Source organism: Merops nubicus, unplaced genomic scaffold (assembly GCF_000691845.1).
Source record: "Merops nubicus isolate BGI_N331 unplaced genomic scaffold, ASM69184v1 scaffold3761, whole genome shotgun sequence".
NCBI lineage: Eukaryota > Metazoa > Chordata > Aves > Coraciiformes > Meropidae > Merops > Merops nubicus.
Window position 1 is genome coordinate 116,930 of NW_008588875.1, and position 20,838 is coordinate 137,767.

The 20,838-nt window shown below is 40.2% G+C and overlaps 1 protein-coding gene across 3 annotated transcripts in view; it reads left to right on the forward strand.

Moving 5' to 3' along the window:
• ERG (v-ets avian erythroblastosis virus E26 oncogene homolog) overlaps positions 1 to 20,838 on the forward strand; it is a 62,992-nt gene that overhangs the window by 34,516 nt on the left and 7,638 nt on the right. Inside the window, exons 3-6 of one of the 3 annotated variants that reach the window (XM_008949377.1) lie at positions 10,623 to 10,774; positions 13,674 to 13,877; positions 14,849 to 14,929; positions 17,023 to 17,094. In XM_008949377.1, the coding sequence (XP_008947625.1) occupies positions 10,623 to 10,774; positions 13,674 to 13,877; positions 14,849 to 14,929; positions 17,023 to 17,094 (509 nt within the window). The remainder of the gene's footprint in view (positions 1 to 10,622; positions 10,775 to 13,673; positions 13,878 to 14,848; positions 14,930 to 17,022; positions 17,095 to 20,838) is intronic. The other 2 variants (XM_008949378.1, XM_008949379.1) reach the window with 2 other exon arrangements.

Here is a 20,838-nt window from a genome sequence, read left to right on the forward strand (position 1 = left end):
AAGAAATAACATTACAGTGAAATTAAAGAGTTGTTTTCAGTGTGCTGCTGAGGGATTAGCCACACGGTTTTCTTTAACAGTAACAGTATTTTTAAAGCTAAACCCTGCTGCACAGCACCAGAAAATATAGCCTGATGGCCTACCTTAAATTAAATAAAGCAAGAAAAGTTTAAATTAAAGCTGTCTTTTACCTTGCTGTTGTTGCATATATAATGCAGATTGTCACAGGGGGTATCAAATTGAGTTTCTTCAAATCCATTATGTTGATACAGTCAATGTATTTCTTCCAGGTACATAAATCTAATGAGAACTCCCGCGCCACCATATAATCAATCTTTCACCTGAAAATAATAACACTGTTTCCTGGTATCTATTGCTCTTAAGTCAGACCAAAAGATTCACCCTGTTATAGGAAGGCACTATAATATAAATCTAGGGGTTGCAGATGTCATACTGTTACTTACTTTTCTGTTTATTTTTCCTTACATATTTAATCAAGTTAAGTGTGAGCAATTCTATTACAATGAATAAATGCAATTTATGTTATGCATTTAGGCTGAATTCAGTTCTGTGAAAATGCTCTCATGAGGCCCTAGAGGTACTGCTTAAACAACGTTTAAATCTGTGGATTCCTCAGAGGTCTCTGAATACACTCACCCATGGGACTCCACCTTGCCCGTGGGTGGGACTGTACAAAGATGGCTTGGAAAAACTACATTTACTGGTAGGTAACCAGTCTTTTTAAGGGAGGATGAAGTGGAATACAGAGTCTTATTCAGGCCACAGATAAATTTCACTTGCTGTGAGCAGTGTGATGGTTTCATTGAAAAAAACATTTTAAAAGTTAGCTAAAGTTTTCCAGCATCAGCTTGGCTGATGCTTAAGTTTTAAAGAAGTGCTAGCAATAACTAGTTGTCATTAATATTTAATCATGTGCAAAATGTTGATTTAAGTGCTACCAATTGTTGCTTGGAAACCATTTGAGAATGAAATTATCACTTAATAGATCTTTTGTGCTGACTTATTTTGGAAATACCTTTTTTTTTTTTTTTTTCATGTTACTGTTCTAAATTTTCATGAAAGAGCTTCTGTACTAGCTGGGTTGAGTGTATCTGACACACGGGAGGACTTTTCAGAGTCCAGAGCAACCTCAAGGGGTTTTTGTGTTTTGTTTTGTTTTGTTTTTTTCCCTCTTCTCCTTGATGTGAAGTCTCCTAAGTGGTAGCTATTTTCATAAAATTGTAGAATGGTTTGGATTGGAAGGGACCTTAAAGATATCTAGTTCCAGCCACCCTGCCATGGGCGGGGACACCTTCCACTAGAGCAGGTTGTTCAAAGCCCCACCAACCCGGTCTTGAACACATCCAGTGTTGGAGCATCCACAGCTTCCTTGGGCAACCTGTTCCAGTGTCTCACCAGCTTCACAGCAAAAAACTTCCTTACATCAAATCTAAATCTACCCTATTTGAGTTTGAAGCCATTACCATTAATCCTATCTTTACAGGCCCTTCTAAAAAGTTCCTCCTCAGCTTTCTTTTGGACCCCCTTCAGGTACTGGAATGCCACAGTAAGGTGTCCTCAGAACCTTCTCTTCTCCAGGCTGGACAACCCTAACTCTCTCAGACTGTCTCATAGTAGAGATGTTCCAGCCCTCATGTCATCTTTAGACTTGCTCCATAGGTTCAAGTCCTACTTGTGTTGAGGGCTGCAGAGCTGGATGTAGTACTCCAGATGGGGTCTCATGAGAGTGGAATAGAGGGGGAGAATCACCTCTCTTGACCTGCAGGCCATGCTTCTTTTGATGAAGCCCAGGATAAGGTTGGCTCTCTGGGCTGCATTTCCATATTGTTGGCTCATGTTGAGCTTTTCATCAACCAGCACCCCCAAGTCTTTCTCCTCAGGACCACTCTCAATCCATACTTCACCCAAACCTGTATTTGTGCTTGGAACTGCCCCTACCCAGATGCAGGACCTTCCACTTGGCCTTGTTGAACTTCATGAGGTTGGCATGGCCTCAGATTTCAAGCCTGTCAAGGACTGTCTGGATGGCTTCCCTTCCCTCCGGCGTGCTGTCTGCACCACACAGTTTGGCATCTTCTGCAAGCTTGTTGAGGGTTCTCAATTCCACTGTCCCTGTCACCAACAAGGATGTTAAACAGCACTGGTCCCAGTACCAATCCCTGAGGAACACCACTCATCACTGGTCTCCACTTGGACATCGAGCTGCTGACCACAGCCCTTTGAGTGTGACCATCCAGCCATTCCTTATCCACCAAGTGGTCCATCCATCAAATCTTTGTCTTTCCGATTCAGAGACCAGAATGTCATGTGGGACAGTGTCAAATGCTTTGCACAAGTCCAGGTAGATAATATCAGTTTCTCTTCCCTTATCCACCAATGCTGTAACTCCATAAAAGGCCAGCAAATTTTTCAGACATGATTTGACCTGGATGAAGCTATGTTGTTTGCCACCAATCACTTCCTTATTTTCCATGTGCCTTAGCAGAGCCTTCAGGAGGATCTGCTCCGTGATATTGCTGGGCACAGAGGTGAGACTGACTGGCCTGTAGTTGTCCAAGTCTTCCTTTTTTTTCGTTTTTGAAAATGGCACTTATGGCTTCCTTTTCCGGTTAGTGAGGTTCCCACTGACTGGGAAATGGGGAAACATAACCCCCATAGCATATTTTGTGCTATACAAACCAACAAATTTGAATGGGTAGCACTTGAGGTACCTTGTACAGGCTAGCCACATGCCAGCTGATGTGCCCAGCTGCTAAGGAGAGTGCATTCATCCATATGGAGGTCTATATTGACACCATGACAGGACCATCATGCTCCTAGGGTCCAGGCTGGATGAGGCACCTCCGCCTTATGCTCCAGTCTGTGATATGATACTGGTGGATCTAATTAAAGCATGTGCACATCTTGCTTGTGTTCAACGTGGAGGAACAGAGCGGGTCTGCGGTAATCATCTTGACATCACTTGTTTTTCAAGGGCATGGCTTTTTCCATGGCTGGTGCACAACGCCATGGTTAGGGCCCAGTGCCATCCCATCTATGTCTGGTGGTGTACCACTGGCATGCAGCTCTGGTATCCTTGCTAAACCTCAGCTCAGAAAAAACAACGAGCATAGTCCAAACCCCATGGCAGTGAATGGACGTTCTCCTCTGTCTCCAACAGGGCTTTAGTCAGCTACTGCATCAGTCCACAGCAAAGCTGGGAGATCTGCCTTAAGAGGATGACTTTCCTAATGTACTTATTTGAGCTGCGTATATAAAGTGACGTGAATCTTGGATAAAAAGATGTGGTGTTAGTTATCTCAGACTGATAGTCTTTTTTCCCACTGACTGGGTGGTTGGTAGAGTGACTGCATACCAAACTGTAAAACCTACAAATTCAGGGTCTTCTTCATGTGGGGCCTTATGTGTGACTAATTCAAGAAGTTCCTCTTTGCTGTGAATATCCATTAGTTTAACATTGGGGGGGGTGGTGTGTGTGTGTGTGCATGGTTTGGCTCTGTTCTTGAGGCAAACATGCAGCCAAGGAATACAACAAACCCAGCTTACCACTACTATAGCTACTTTTTTTTTGGCATTTTTTTTGTGAAGTGTTGGGCTGGCAGGTACTAGCTAAGAAGCCTTCCATGCTGGGATAATGTGTTCGTTCGTAGTTGGCATGGTTATATTTTGGGTTGAGTACTGATGCTTGAATTGTGTACTTAGCTTCAGGAGTTTAAGAGGGAGAAGAGGACAGCCAGAATTTCAAAAGTGCTAAGCAATCAAAAGCTCTCATACGGGTAGTGGAATATAAAATTAGTCCTCAAATAATGACATAAGACCCCACAGGAGTTATGATCACTGTCATTATTTATGACTATGGCTACCACTAGTGCTTTATTTCCAGTATAGTATTTATTGTGTCTAGAGCATTTGGAGCTGGGGGTTGTGGTTTTTTCCAGGGTTGTCACAGCACAGGTACTGTCAGTAGGTAGGTTGTCTCTGACCCAGCGAGTTTGGAGATGAGCCTTCTCCTCTCCCCTTTCATTAGTAGGTGTTTTATTTTGATCAGGGTTGTGTCAGTGGCGGTGTTCAGTGTTTAAAGTTTGGGCATATCATTTTAAGACAAAGCAGAAGGTAGGAAGAAGAAAAGTGGCTCATTGTTGGCTTTACCATTTTGCACCCGGAGACTTCACAGCCCAATAATACTAATCACAAAAATCAGCAGACATTCCACAGACATGGGGAATTATGGCTTCCCCACAAGATGTCACTTCTGTTTATGCCTGGCATGCTCTTCTTTGCTAACTTTCTGTATGATCCCAGCCCATAAAAGAAGGCATATGTGGTTTGGGAAGGGCCCTGTCTGCCACTATTTCGTATGTGATGAAACCACAAATACAACAGTCTTACAAGCTCTTGAAATGAAATACAATTTGAGGAATGTAATCCATTACCATTATAATAGAATTTCTATAAAAATAATAGAAGCAAAACACGAGAAAATAGGTCCTGAAAGTTATTGGCCAACTGGGAAGTCATTGTGGCTTTGGCCTAGCTATCACCATATCAGACCTCAGCCTTCTCCCAGGCAGCAATCTAATTGTAAATTATGTATATACAGAATATCATTTCTTAGCTTTGGCTTTTAGTGACCCCCTTCCCTTCTTTCCCTTTCTTCACTCCAACCTCACACATAAGAAATATTGAAGTGTTTGTGCTAATGGAGAAATGACAACGTGCAGTCAAACTTAAACCAGCTGTTTCCCCACACCGTGAACACAAAGAGCCAGGCTGGTAATATTTATATCTTGACTGGCCTCTAGTGAGCCAGATGCTGACTGCCTTAATTTGCCATGATGGCCTTAAGGCTTGAAGCAGCTGTAGATTGCAAGATAGGTGGGGAAAGTAAGGAAAAAAAAAGAAAAAAAAGAAAAAAAAAGATTATTTCAATTAGCAAAAGTCATTGGTTGACTGAAAATGAATGGCTGCTGCATATACAATTTGGTAAACAAGGATCTTCTCTTTTGCCATGCTGTGACATCTCTGAGCAAGCGCCCAGGCAGCCCCATGCAACCCGGAGCACCTACCAAGCATGGGGCACCCCACGGAGTTGTGTCTGCCCCTGTTTTGGATGCTGTAGGGGTGTGTTACCATGGAGCAGCACAAATTCTAGCCTCTCAGAGACCCTGGCCTATTGAAGACCATTTTGGTTGCCCCTGTATAGCCCCCCACATGGATCAGTGCACTTCCATGAGTGCGTGGCTCAGTGAGGACTTAGGGTTTCCTTTTTTTTTTTCCTTTTCTTTTGTCTTCTTAGGACTGCTTTTGACACTCACCATATAGTAAAGATAAACAGACCGTCACCATGGCTTCAGCATCAGCTTAAGCCAGCTTTCACCAGCAGCATGCATCCCGAGGGGCCTCCCTCCCTTCCACAGACCTTGGCAGCTCGACTCCCCCCCTGGCCATCCCCTTTCCTGGGGTGAGGATCGCCTCCACACAGCCGCCCTCTCTGGTTGGGGGAGTGACTCAGGTTGTAGCTAAGCACTGAGTGAGTTACTCACCCACCCACCCGTTTATTTACTTATTTGTGTCCTTGCTGGGGAAGCAAGTCCCCAGCCCAATTCACTAAGAGGTTGTGTGAGAGCCTATCTGTGCACCCCAGTGATTTTTCAACCTATGTAATTTTCCTGACATTTTAATGCCTCTGTTATGCTGGAGTCCTCTGCAGGGAGTTTTGTGCTGCTTTGACAAGAAGCTTCAGAAGAGAAAATGAAACCTGTTTTCCTTTCAGCAGGTTAGTATGGTGGTGCTCATGAAGCAGATTCAAGGGCAGGTGCCTGTACAGGAGCAGAGGGCTTGAAGTGCTTGCAGGGCTTGGACTGGAATACGTACAGAAGAAGCTGGGCAGCCCCTTCCAGCTTCAGTGCTGGGCAGTGAGCATGCCTGTTGGAAAACAAGCTGTCACAGAAAGTGTTGGGGCCTCTGATATCACCACTGAAAGTGCTTTTCAGATTCTTACACAGAACCCATGGTGGTCACCATGGTGTCAGGGTTGCAGCCCCTGGGGCTCTGCAAAGATGTTGGTGCAGCTACACTCCTACTCTGGGGGCTGGAAAGCATGGGCTCCTTCTCACCGGGCAGGATCAGGCTGTCCCCAGTGATTGCTGCCAAAGGGAAACCCACAGGGGGATCTGCAGGAGCCCTTTTTGCATGTCACTGATGTGGCAGGTCTCAGGAGATAGAAATCCCACTGATTCCTGACAGGGAAGAGGGTGTGGAGTGGGGCAGGGCAGGCAGCTTAGGGCTCCAACTGTGTAACCCATTGCATTGACATTGTGGAGTGAAGTCCATCAGGTGTGTTTTGAGAGACAGCAGTGTAACTCAAAGTAAGAAATCTCAGGGAAGTTTTGTTTTTCAGTATTTGGGCCACTTTTTCAGTGACAAACCATTCTGGGGTGGGGAAGCACTGATCAACTTCATTGCATCTCGAGTAGTTACAGTGAATGGAGATGAGCCTGCACATGCTTTGCAATAATTCAGTGTGAGCTGACCTCTATATGATGTAATTTTGGCTAAATACAAATTTATATATTTGGCCCAAGTTATCTGAGGGAGCTCTCCCTCTTGTGTGTAAGGACAGGGTGGGGACATTGCAGCCCTGCTGGGGCTGTTCTCCTCTTTCTCAGATCCCTGGCATTATTAAACTGGAGAGGGGAGGTGAGGAGAGGAATTTGTATCCTTTAGGATGGTGTCACGATTTGTTCACCAGAGCAGAGCCTGCCAGAATAAAACTTCCTGGTAGCTCTGACCTGACTAGCCATGAGCTGGATGGAGACAATGCATAGAAGACTCCTCTAAGATATCCTTGTGCTGCTTTACTCGCCTGAGACCCCTTTTCTGTAAGTAGCGTCTGTTAAGAAAGTTATCTGAGCTGCAGTTATTAAATAAACTTACAAAGTGAGGTAGATACTTGGAGAATACCATTTTTGCCATTTATTTCCCTCTGAAATTCAGAAATATTAAGTAGAGAGGTTGAAGTTATGGGAATGTCACAGAGACCATGTAAAATTTTGCTGATTCGTCATCTGCATTTCTCTGACACCTTGCATCTTAACACAGGTGGTTTATGTCACATGGGGAAAATAGTAGCATAGTGAAGAGGAAAAAATGTGTTTCATACACTTATTTATGAACTTACATCTGCTTTCATCAGAGTCAATGGTTGGCAAAACTACAACTGGTTTCAGTAGGAGTGGGTGCTAAATTTAACTATCAAATCAGCTTGATTTTAAGTAACCCTGAATAAACGTGAGGCTTCCAGGTCCAAGGACCCATGGAGAAATACTTTCTTCAACAGACCTTTGTCAGCAATCGGAGCTGAAACAGTTCACAACTGGACAAAGTGTTCTTGGGCAGCATGATTGTAGTCTTTCCACTTTTTTTTTTTTTTTTTTAATTTAATTCCAGGTGTAACACAGTATGTTTACAAAGGGTAAAAATAACATGCAGCTGTGAAGAAAAACATCTCAGGTTTCATTTCAAACCTGAGCCTGAGGATGAATCACTGTGAAGCTGCACCCTTTACACGGGACACATTTTCTGAAAGCTGCTTTTCCACTCCCTCTGCTCCCCTAGTGGGTCAGAAATAAAGCAGACTCACAGAAAGTCCTAAAAAAAATGCCTTTGAAGACAATCACTCTCCTGTTCTGTGCACTAAAAATACCATTTTCTAGCGTCTGCTTGCATTTTCAGTTTTGCTTTCTACACCATAGAAGTCCGTTCCAGCCATTGGAATTAAGCCTTGGTTCAGTGGCATACATAAGCACACGCTCAATCTGAAGTACCTGAGTAGTCCTGTTAGCTCCCATGGAGCTGCTTACATGCTCAAAGTTAAGCATGGGCTTAGAAGATTTGCTGAACTGGGGATTTGCTTGTACACCCAGTAAGTCAACAGGACAAAACCCTTGACCATCTGTTTCTGGATTTTAATGAAAAGTTATGACTTATTTATGATCTTCTTCCCCACCCCCATCTGTTTATGTTCAGATCAGAAAACCAGCTCAGAAGCCCTGTCAGACTGCCAAAAATTGTGTGCTGCTACTGGATCTTCCGCATAATTTACTGCTCAGTGTTTACAAGAGTGTTTTTAGTGCGTGATTGCCCATAGGTGTAGGCTAATACTCGTGATATTTCATGTCAGCAGCAAGACTTTGATGTCCCTGTATCCCAAGTTCCTTTTCACAGAAAAACAAAATAAAGTAACTGTGCCATTTAGACCAAAGGATGCTGCCGGCTCTGTTGTTCCCTAAAAACATCCCTGAAAAGCCAGTGAATGGGTCAAATGTTTTTGTCTTTGTAACATAACTGACCTAGGGAGTTAAGGTGTGGTTAAGGGCAGGAGTTAGATGATGTTTCCAAATATACATGATTTAGTATGCAGACTGACTTATGCATGTGTCATTTGTATTTTTTTGAAGGTAAACAGAAATAGCCAAAATTTTCATCACAAGCAATCATCAGGAAAGCTCTTTTTCAACATGTTTACTTCTGAAAGGGAAAGTTACTTTGTTTTGCTCTGCTCTGTTTAGACAGAAATAAACTGTATCTCAGAATTCTATTTGGAAGCATGTAGTGGGGTAGAAAAGTTAAACCTGAGAGAACAATGCCCAAGTATTCTGGTTCTGAGAGGAAAGGCTGAGTTCACCAGCACTCAATGACAGGCAGGACCATGTGCTGACTGTATCTTCCCTTGTGGTTATTATTCAGTCTTGTGTCTGACAAAGCGGTTGCAGGACATTTATAGAGGGCAGATTTCATACGTAATATGTTATGTGGCACCCAAGATATTTTATACCTGAAAAAGTCATGTGAAGCCAGCATTTCCCAGGCAACATTCAAGGCCCCATCCTTCACCTAAAGAAGATGACAGCACCTACTGAATTGTTTCTGTGATATAATTTATTGTTAAACTGAAAGCCATCAGCATTTTTATTTTTTTTTTTTTTTAAATACATATATTAGAACGGCATGGTAAAGTTGGTAGTAGCACTGCATAGAAAAAAAACTGTATACTTAAAAGTACTTTTAGTGTTTGAGATGCATACTAAATCTTTTCAGCTTTCCAAGTGCAAGTTATTTTTTAAAACACACATGAGAATTATAACTGCATTAGTTCCTGACCGTGGTAGTGCTGATCAGTCAACTCAACTGAGTCACTTGGGCATTGGATAAAATGTCTGCCACATCCTTTTGGTGTATGTTGGGCAAACAGTTGACCAAACTGTATATTGTTTTTTTCTCTTTTGTCCTCAAACAATAACAAAATTCTTCCGGGAAAGCACCTGTAGTCTGACCACTGGTGGGCTCACAGTGACCCTGCTGCCCAACACTTGCAGCAAGAGGTGGGATTTCAGAGCTGGGGAGAGCAAGAGGTTCTGGGTGAAACACATGTTGTAGGGTAGGAGGAGGATCCAGAAATACGCTTCCAGGAGTCTGAGTCTTGGAAGGTCTTTTGGTTCTCTGGGCTGCAAATTACTTGGTTTTCAAGGAAGCAAAATGAAGTGTTGCCATCTGACTTCCTGCTTGTCTAGTAAGAGCAAAGTACAGTTTCAGGAGTTAAATGGCAGGGCTAGAAAAAATCTTTTTAGTAATGTAGTATCACTAAAGAAACCAAACCCCAACTCCTTCCTTTGCCAAACAACCTCTTTACATTTAAAGGTATTCCCCGTGGCTCTGTTCTTTATTTTGATTTTTGTAACAATTTTTCTCTCTCTGATGAAACACGTTGTAGACATTAAATTAAGGGACAAATATGCCTGTGTCTGCCAGAAAGAAAACTGTGATGCAATTAAAATGCCATTATGGAACCTCCTGTGGGATATTAAACCTAAATACTCTATTCAGAAAGCAAAGCCAGAATTAAAGAGGTGTCTGGTTGCAGATCCTCTGCAGATTTCCATTTCTTGACTATGGTACCATGGAGACTGTACTAGTCAGGAGCTGAAAGTTTTTTTCCAGTCGTGTGTGGTATTTTGAATCATGGATGGCTTTGGCAAATGTTCCTTTTCTATAAGCCATGTGTAGAAGTGTGTCTATATTGCATGACAAAGTGCAACTGGGCATGGCGCACATGAAATAATGACAGTAGTGGAGATGGGAAGCTGTCCAAGCCTTGGACAATGACAACTAATAATAGTCTTCCCTCAGCAAATTTGCATTAAGTGCATCTCTGTGTTTGCTGAGTTGGCTGTTAGGTATTTGGAGAGAGAAGTGCAACTACTTGCAGCCATCAGGTTTAGCAAGCTCATGAACAAGCCTCCATTATAACACAGTCTCTGGAAATAAATTGTTAGTGTTTATATGTTTGGAGACATAAATGAGCCTGATCCTTTGAAAATTAATACATTCATGCTTCATCGAGGTAGTTAATTTTTTTCTGAGGCAACTGAAGGAATCAGCAGAGCCACTGGGTGGTAGGTACTGAGTTTCCCAGTGACAACCCAGTCCTGGAGCTCAAGTCTCAGGGTTTTTTTTTTCCATTTCATTAAGTGTGATTCTTTGCTGAAGGTATTAGTAGAGACTGGAATAATAATAGCAGCACACCTCTCTTCTCTGTCTAGGAATTCTCCTGATGACTGCAGCGTGGCAAAAGGAGGGAAAATGGTTAGCAGCTCAGACAGTGTTGGGATGAACTATGGAAACTACATGGAAGAGAAGCACGTTCCACCCCCAAATATGACTACCAATGAACGAAGAGTCATTGTGCCAGCAGGTTAGACCATCTGCACAAAACTTTCAAGGAAAAAATTGCACTTCCCCTAAGTCTACTAACATTAGTTAAGAAGATTTGGAGAAAAGTAGCAGTGTGATACAGGTGATCAGGAAGAAAAGAGCAGTAATTTCCCAGAGTTATTAAGAGAATGAGCTGAGAAATATCATAGTAAAGCCACCTCCACAACCTGTTCTTCCCACTTCAGCAGCAGAACTGGCTGATGACAGGCACGCAGATCTTAACTGACTTCACTAGCTCCTTTCCAAGTATTTTACACTGAAGTGGATAAATTGAAGAGCTGCTTCCATTTCCTAACACCACAGGCTATCTGGGAGCAGAATGTGCGGGAGAGAGAAAGGACCACTGTATCACATGATACCTCTGCAAATACAAATGCAGTCTGGACCTCAGCATGCTAAAAACACAGTAGGTTCTGTGAAGTCAAAACAGTGCATCAAAAGCATTTATGTAGGATATTCCCTGAGATTGGACATTGTAGAACATTTTAATAAGCAAACTGACAACTCCACTGCATTCTAAAAGCACAACTGAGAAATTCCTGGTTAGTCTTGGCAGGCTTTGTTGTGGGATTCGGTAGCTAATTGAACAAGAAGGCATTCAATTTTGTGTGCCTAGTTCTCCAAACAAACCTCTGCAGGAAGGTTTATTGCCTCAGTTTGCAAAGTAATTAGCATGCCTGTTTCTGAAGTCAGAGCATTAGACCGTCATGACATGCGTGGATGTTCATAAACCAGTAGATATACCCAGCATAGCCACTACACCTGAAACCTGCAAAGAGAAGGGAATGTTTTGCTGCTAGTTCCTCTCCTGCAGAGATACACAGACCTGAAACATTTCTGCTACTGCTATGTTGCTTAATATTCTTACAGTTTTTCAGTTGCTAAGATATGCAAGAGTACTAACTGTGGCCAATTTTGCAAGCTGTGATTATTTCAGTTATTTGTCAAGATACATGGACAAATATGTTGCAGTATCCTCTGCAATGATATTGACAGTTCTGTTCTGAAGACAGTAGAGTGATGCACTGGATAATGAAGTGTCCTGCCAGCTGGAAGCAGACTACACTGAAATTTGCAAGATTTATATGTTTTTCTAGAACATTTGTCTTCTCAGTGTTTACCACTTTTTTAGTGTTTTAGTAACTCTTAGCATGGTAGCTCAGCAAGATTTTTTTTTCTCAGTGTATTACTGGAGGTGTGTTTTGAGGTGAACTTGAATGAGATTCAAGGAACAAGGTGGTCACAGTCACAGCCTTGCTATTTTGAGGTCCCTAGAAGAAATGCATGGGTAAAAATCATGTTGTTTTGTTTGACTACCTCGTAAGCAGTGTGCAGCTTGTGTGGCAATGTTTCGGAGCAAAAAAAAGCAAAATTCACATTTCCAGGTGTGATAACTTCCTAGTTATCATAAATAAGAAGCATTTTAAAACTATAGGTATAATAAAAATGTTTGGGTAAACTTCCTGCTATTTGGTTGTTTCTTCCATACCACACTGAACATAGTTGTTGGAGTTCTCTGCTGTACACATGGGCAATCTCATCCAGACCCTAGGGTTACCACCAGATTTGCATCCCTCTAGCTTGCTATATATTTTATACCAGTTGGAAGAGTTCTTTTAAGGTTTTTTTTTATGCACTTCAGAGAACAAAGAAGTAAAAATATTCAGTCCTGCAAGGGCTTAAAATGCCAACAGAAACGTCAGAAAGGGGGAGGCACTAATGGGTGAAGGATTGGAAATGAGCAACAGCATGGTAGGCTCTTCCTAGCCTATGGAAAGAGGTCTCTACCTCTTTCAGACCAGCCTGAACAACAGTCAAAAGAGATGGAATGGCACTGAAGTTAAAGGTGTCATTCAAGTCTCAGCCCTTCTACAGATTGTCATGTGATTTTATTTGACCTCTGTGTGCCCCATTCCCAATCTTCATATCACAGAATTGCAAAGTCATTTAAGTTGAAAGGCACAAACTTTCGAGGAGTTTGTTTCCCCTTGGCTTTAATCTTTTCACTGCAAAAAGTATAAATTCTTCCTGGTAGGAGCTGTCTTCAGTTGTGGGGATGTGCACTGCAGGTCTTCAGGGACCTTCATGTTCACGAGTGCTTACTGCTACTCAAGAGTAGGAAAAAGTAGAATGGAAGAGAAGTAGAAAAGGAGGTGTTTAGAGGCAAGAAAGAAGTAAAAGTCAAGGATTAATTCAAACCAGAAGGTATCTGACTTTATGTTTTCCTAAAAATCCAGGCTAGTTCTTGGTTTTTTTCCCCAGATACTTTTGCCAATACTTTGGGTAGTAAGTAGAAACCCATGCAGGTGTGGCAAAGTACACCAGTACAACACAGCAGTCTAGGAAAGGAAGTACAGAAGATTTTAACTTGACCAACCCTAGTTTATGAAATAACTAGCCAAATCTGTGAATGCTTGCTTAGCCTATGCCCAAGAAACAGTACTTCTGACCTGAGTGGAAATTTTACTTTACAAATTCAACAGAGAGCTTTGAAAACTGTTCAGATACAACTGGCAATGCTGTTTGTGGGCTCTCTTAAATAAATTCTAAAGAGCATTTTCTGCATGAGGACAGGAGCTTATGTTAATCTGTCAATAACAATCCATAAAAATAACATGACAAAATAACTAAATGGGAGGAGCTCAACAGCAGGAGGTTTGTTGTTAATAATCAGAGTTCACAGCTCTTCCTTAATAGTTTTTCACCTTTATATTTCCTTTGCCATCAACAGTCCAAATTAATTCCTCGTGTATCTCCAGCAGTCAGTAAATAGGAGATTAAAGTCTCTCCAGTTTGACTGTGCTCTACAGTGATTTTGTACTGGTCCAGCCCATAAACACTCTCACTCTGCCTAATTTTATGCTTTGTGTTACCACCAGATCCTACGTTATGGAGCACAGACCATGTGCGCCAGTGGCTGGAGTGGGCAGTGAAGGAGTACGGTCTCCCAGACGTGGACGTCTTGCTCTTCCAGAACATCGACGGGAAGGAGCTGTGTAAAATGACCAAAGATGACTTCCAGAGACTCACACCAAGCTATAATGCAGATATCCTCCTGTCACATCTACACTACCTCAGAGAGAGTAAGCTACTCTTCTGTGATTATGGTAGTGGCTACAATCAATCATCTGTGGTTGATATCAGTCTTAGATTTAACTGTGTGGATACACTCAGCTCGGTTTTCAAATGTCTGTTGCAATTGTTACTCTTCCCAAGAGCATAGTAGGAAGCCTGATCAAAGCCTTTTGAGTTTGATAGAAAGATTTCCATTAATTTCAGTTAAATTTCACACATGTTCATCAAAGAAAAGAGTTAGGGAATATTTCTACATGTCCATCTCAGAGAAAAATAAAAATGAAACCAAGCATATTCGTCAGCTTACTGTAGGAAGGAAATCATATGGGATTCAGTGCTAATGTTTTTTCTGGTCACATACTTATTTCTTTCCATCTTAACAATGAAAGTGCTAAATGACAGTGCAAGCATTAATTCATAAAGCAATTTCCAGGCATGATTATAAGGACTGACAGCAGTTTGCTCTATTCTGAATAGGATCAGGAAGATTTCACTGATTTGAATAAAAGTTCTGTAAATTCATGGGAAAAAAAACATACCGTCCCTAAAGTCCACATAGAAATTACTTGTTGTGCATGGCTAGCATTTAAAAGGTAAAGAAGGGACTAGTGGATTCCTGGATTGAGGGCTTTCATCCACGCTTGAGGAAATTGTGCAGGTTTGCCTCACTTTAAAGAAGTTAAAGTGAAGATGGTTTTTAAAGGAAAAAACCAGCAAGCATTGCAACACCAGTGCGGTGCAGTCTTCTCCACACGCACACTGTCAATAATCAGTCAGAAATATTATGCATTCATTATGTTGAATAAATGAATGCCCTAGTTTAAGCTGTAGCACACACACCTCCCTTCAAACTGCAGACTAAAACTGACTGTTGGTAGACTAACACTCAAGCAATCCTGTCAGGGGAAAAATATGGTTTAAAAAGATAATTCACAAATTTTTTTTTCATTTTGGTGTTGCTTTTTGTTTTGTTTTGTAGCTCCTCTTCCACATTTGACTTCAGATGATGTTGATAAGGCCTTACAAAACTCTCCACGGTTAATGCATGCTAGAAATACAGGTAATGCTGGCACTGCTCCCATTGCTATAGGTCATCTTCTAAAAGCAGAGGATTCCTTTTTATGGCTTGCTTGCTAAAAAATGGAAATGGTAAATCAGGAGGGAGACAAGCGTATCCTCTCCTTGCTGTCTGTGTGCGTTTTATGTAACAACACACAGAAAAAAGGTGAGATCATGTGGGGCCAGATGGTGCAAAAATGGTCTCCTTACAGGTAAACTCTTGTCTGCTACAAGAGAATGGAGTCCCTGTACATAAATAACTGCAGGCTCAGGGTCTTTGTCTCAGTACATTTTTTCTCATTCTGTCTCAGTGTACTGTCAGATCTACTCCAGGTATCCCTAGAAGGTTGGTGGAGCTCAAAACTGCTTCTGTGCTTGCCTAAGTGCTATGAGCTCTGATGAATGAGAACTGTCTCCCCTCCCATGCAGTATATTTTGTATAATTCAATAAAATTGCTATTTAGGCAGTTACCTCATCCCATTTGTGAGCTATATGAGACCTGAGCTGGAAACTCCACTAAGTTTGATATTGTAATCTCCACTAAGTCTGATTTGAATGTAAAATGATTTTTGTTGCTATTCACTCTTCTTTTAATTTGGCCCAGAAAAATATTGAGTGTAGATAAGAGAACAATACAATACATGCCTTAAAAGCATTTGTCTTACAGGCTGACTTAAAATATTTATGAAAATAATTCAGAATAAATTTTATCTTGGTCTAGCAGTTGTGCAACAGAGAATGGCATGGAATTGTACATATAGTGTGGTGTACACAATGATTAAACATGTTTGGAATATTGCGTGATCATGCCTGAGGGTATTAGTGACCTACAGTGACCAGAAATAACAACTCTACGTAAGAAATGAAAAAGATAATACAAAGGATAATGCAAAAGGAAAAAAAAAGAACAAAAAAACCCAAACACAAACCCAAAAATAACACTCGGATTGCGATGACTCTTTCATATTTAATTTATTTTTTCACTGTGGTAAATAGCAGTGAGTTTCTTAGCAAGATTAGCTAGATTAGAAGGTCTCTTCCTGAGATTATGTTTGCCACTTGACATAAAGTCCTACTGTGTGCTGTAGGCCCGCTGCAAACCCCATCAAAAGCAACAATATTTTTTCCATTGACTTTGATGGGGTTTGGAATAAGCTTTAAGGCCCTTTTTAAAAATAGATGGACTTGATGTTCTTTTCCATCTCTGGCTCTCCAGATTCTAATTTGCCAAACAATTTTCACATACAGATCCAAATGTTGTTCAGCAGTTCTGTGTGTTATCTTTTTCTATATGTGTGCACTGACAACGATATTTCAAAATTCATTTCAGCAAAATGAGATTGTCTGCATTTCTGTCATTGAGACTGTGTGAATAATATCATGCTGACCATCAGTGTAAGGAAAATAACTTATTCCATTGGCATAAGAGCTCTGGAGTGGGATTTTCGAAAGACTCCAAAAGAGTTAGGAACAAATTATTGAAGTCAGCAGTAATTGCTCACATTCTTATGACCCTTTTCACGTTCCTAGGGATGACCATTAGAAGTCATGTAGTTACAACAATTTCAATGCCTGAGTGGCATACCATTTTCTATATCAAGCTCAATATTTTCAATTTTTTCACTCTGTGAAGAGAATGAGATTTCTGAGGGTCTGACCAGAAGCTGACCAAAGTCTGTGAAAAGATTCCCACACACACCAATAGGCTTTGGCCCAGGCCTACAGTGTCTTTTGAAAATAAGAACCTGTTTGAGAACTGCATGCACTAATGAAGAGAAGGAAAAGATGTGTTATTTCAGAAGTTATGAAACCACCTGCCTAGGTGGAGGTGTTTGTGGTGAAGGTAGAAGGGATTTCCTGAACTTGACTGTCTCTTCCCTTAACACAGATTTGCACAGACTTTTATAGAGTAATTTGAAAGGATTTGCATAGGTGCAAAGACTATCAGATTTCACTTTTGTATATAACAGTCCTAAGATAGAAATTAGTTATTCATAGTCTTCTTCGGACACACTACAAGTGGGAAAATATCAGCAGACATATGGACTGTGAAAATGAATCTTTAGGTGTTATGTCTTCTTCTTTCTCTTTAGGAGGTGCCACTTTTATTTTTCCAAATACGTCAGTTTATCCAGAAGCAACACAAAGAATTACAACAAGGCCAGGTATGAGCAACGACCACCTTTTGTATGCTGTGATCTTACTCATTTCATATCTTGAAGTATCTCATTCTTTTTCTCCTTCAACTCTCTTTTCATAAATATTGGCCTGTATTTTGAATATACACATACAAATGATATACATGTATTTTATATAAATGTGCATGTATATATGATTGTGTAGGGTGAGATGATTAAAAAGAGCAGTTTGATAAGTCAGTTTCTTCCACATATCTTTGTCTTTGAAGCAGTGCTATCTACTCCTAAAAGCACCAGAGAATCAGAGGACATGAGCTGTGTTCACTGGTGGTGTTGCATCGTCCCAGAGCAGTTACTTTTCAGTATGCGTCAGCTGTTTGCCTGTAAAATGAGGCAAGAACACCCTCTTTTATAAGGCAATTTAAAGTATATTGGGGAAAAGTACTCTAAAAATATTTCTCCTGCTATCTACTTTTATTTACGTTTGAGGCAAGCCAACCCCACAACATCTGATTGTGAGTTTAGGAAACTAAACAAGTAAAATCAAAACCTGAGGAGGTTTGAAGCCCATGAAAATACTGTGAGCGTGCTATTTTGTGAAGGGCTAAAGGGGATATTTAAAAAGGATGAAGTCATTGCTATGAAGTTAATTTTTTTCTTTGTATCACTCTTCACCACTAACGCTGCTGGAAAAATGCCTAATCTGGGCATTTGCTTTTCCAGTATTAAGTGCAAAGTACTGTGAGACATGGAGAGCAGTTGTAACAAAGTACTAAATTTAAAGGAAATCTATTACTGAACCAAAGGCATACATACAAATGTTCTGAAGGGACATACACTTGAATTGACTGAACTCTTGGGAGAAGATACATTCTTTCATTAAAAACGGGGTAGGATTGGGGAGGGTTTTGGACAACAAATATTTTATCTTTTATCAACGCTGTACAGTGTAATCCAGGACAGTACATATGAGTAATTACTTTATATACACTTTATACATGTATATGTGCACATCTGTAGATTTGTTAATTGATAATTAAAAAAAAATAGACAGAGAAACAGCTACCAGGCCATTACGTGATCAACTCTGCCCTGCTCAGTTTCTAGGGAAACAAACTCTTCTGCTAGGTCTGTTTGTCTATAATAGTGAATTAAGAGGAAACCACTGATTGAATGTGTATATTTGCATTTGGCTTTCTTAAGACATTTACCAAAGTGCCCCACAACTAATTACAATAAAAAATAAATCAGCATATCATAAGAAACAGATAAAGAACTAGCTAATTTACCAACACTATAATGGGCATCTTAAGTCATGGGTGCTTTAGTATTCTCTGCCATGATCTATAGTTATTAATTACTCAAAGAAGAACACAATAAAATTTGGTATAAAACTTAGAGATGACGTATGATTTTGTCATTACTTAAAAACAGAGATTCCTCTAAAGGATTCCTGCACAGATACCCAGAAGCCTTATTAGACATAGACTGCCAACATGTTAACACCTGAAAATACATGTTCATAAATGCAGTATAAGATGCAAGTTATTTGAATATCTTGCTGATTTCAAATTAACCCTCTTCACTCCTAAAATAAGTACTTAATGTAGGTATCTTTATGGCACAATAAAAGCCACTGCTCTAGTTGTTGGTCAAAATGGAAAAAAAGTAGACAAATGACGAAACACAGTGGAGGATCATATAGGAAATCTGACTGTGCCATTAAATAGCTCAGTCATGTGGCATCATACAGAAAGCTGTATGAATCATCCCTTATCTAAAAGGCTATTCGCAGAATTAGAAGGCATTTAGAGCAAGCCATGGGAAGATGGAAAATTCTTTGAGCATGTTGAAATATATAAAAGTTTGAAATTGTTTAATTCAGGGTCTGGGGGTGAAGAAACATGGTATAATTATCAAAATAAAGAGTGACACTGAGTAGCTGCTTAATCTCAGTATTAGAGGAGAGGTCATTTAAAAACTTAGACCTTTTCATGAAACAGTAAAGCAGACTGTGGCCCTCGAGGTCACAAGTTATAGTAGCACCCAGGAGCTTTGAGTGGCATAAAGGAATGTGGACATGAATATGGATGAGAATAAAAAGCATAGCTATAGAAACAATTACCAACTATGCAGTGGAAAACTGGATGCCCCAAAATCTTCAGTAGTTTCCAACAAAAATGAACGTGTAACATAAGACCAGAGAGACTTGGGTATCCTGCAGGAAATAACCATGCCAGTTGAGAGGATTTCAGGCAAAGAAATCCTAGACTGAGTCTACTGTGAAAGAATACTGTTTTATGGGCATGTTTCCACTGATCTTGAACAAAAACTGGATTTTTTTTTTTTTTAAACCCTTGAGAAATCCTGTGATTTCAATATTTGTTTCATCCTGACTTGTGATGGAAAAATAAAATAGTTGTTTTCTCTGAAGTAAAAGGTTATAAAAAACCCACATATCAGACATGGTGAACTTCATTTCAGTATTTTTATCTAAATCACATTTACAATGACACACACAAAAAAAATATGTTTATGCCATCATCTTCCTGTGTTTACACAATTACTTGTGGGAGTTGTAGTTTGGATATAGGACATTTCTATTCTTTGGTTTAAACTGGTGTATCCTAACTAAACATTTCCTACAACAAGCTGTCATGTGATTTTGAAGGTAATATTTTACAACTGGAAAAAGTAATTAAAAGTAATCTTTACAATTGGAAATTGACAAACATCTTTAAAGTCAGAATTTTCATTTGTAAATAAAAAAGATCTTTTTAATAAATTCAGTTTTCTCTCAAGAAACATTTGGTTACCTTATTCTATGGTTTTCATTTTAGTTAAATGTCACATTTCAACTAGACTGCAAAACAGCTTTTCCATAACAAAGCGCCCTTCTTGTAAGAGCAATAGCAGACCCGGGGGACAATCACTTGATGACATTAAAAAGGTCAAAAATGAGGGGGGTGAATAAATAATGTAAAATGAGAATTAGCCAAATCCTGGGGTGCAATTCTGGAGAAAGTAATTAAGCACTGCCATTGTTAAGGCACTACAATAGAAAATAGGAAATGAGCAGGTCTTGCAATGAACTGCAGTGACAAAGGTGTATTTTTTTAGTCACCTTTACAAAAGAACATGAGGTTTCAGCAAGCTGAAAGTAATACAATGAAGCTATCAGGAGTTCAAGAAGACCTAATATGGGTTTGTCTAGATGTCTCATCAAACAGGAGCATTCCCATCAAAGATCTGTCCAAGATAAGGGCATGTTGTATTAATATCTTATAAATAAAAACATATCTGCTTATCTAGGATAGCAACATGTTTATCAAGGCACAAAACTGAACTAAGAATGAAGCTGGAATGTTGTGCTATTTCAAGAAAGGTTGATAACTGGATTTTTCTTTTAATGGAGAGGGCGTAGTCAGAAAACCATCTTATGATGTGTTGAGTTAAAAGGCAAAATGTTTTTCTCACAGTGCTAAATTTGTACCTAATAGATTTCAAGGCTGCAAGTGTCACTGAGTACAAGCACACAGCATCATACATCCCTCTTCAGTGTACAGGTGTCTAATAAATTGGAGATCAGAGGAGAGGAGAGAGAAGTTTGAATGCAATACAAAGACAAGTTACACATCTCAGCAAAAGCAAAATTTTTTGAAGTGTAATATTCTGGGAGACAGCAGTGCTAGTAGTGCCAGTTTGCTCCTCAAGCCAAACAGACTAAATAAATTAAAAGCAAGTTGGTTGTGAATTTCACATTACACTCTT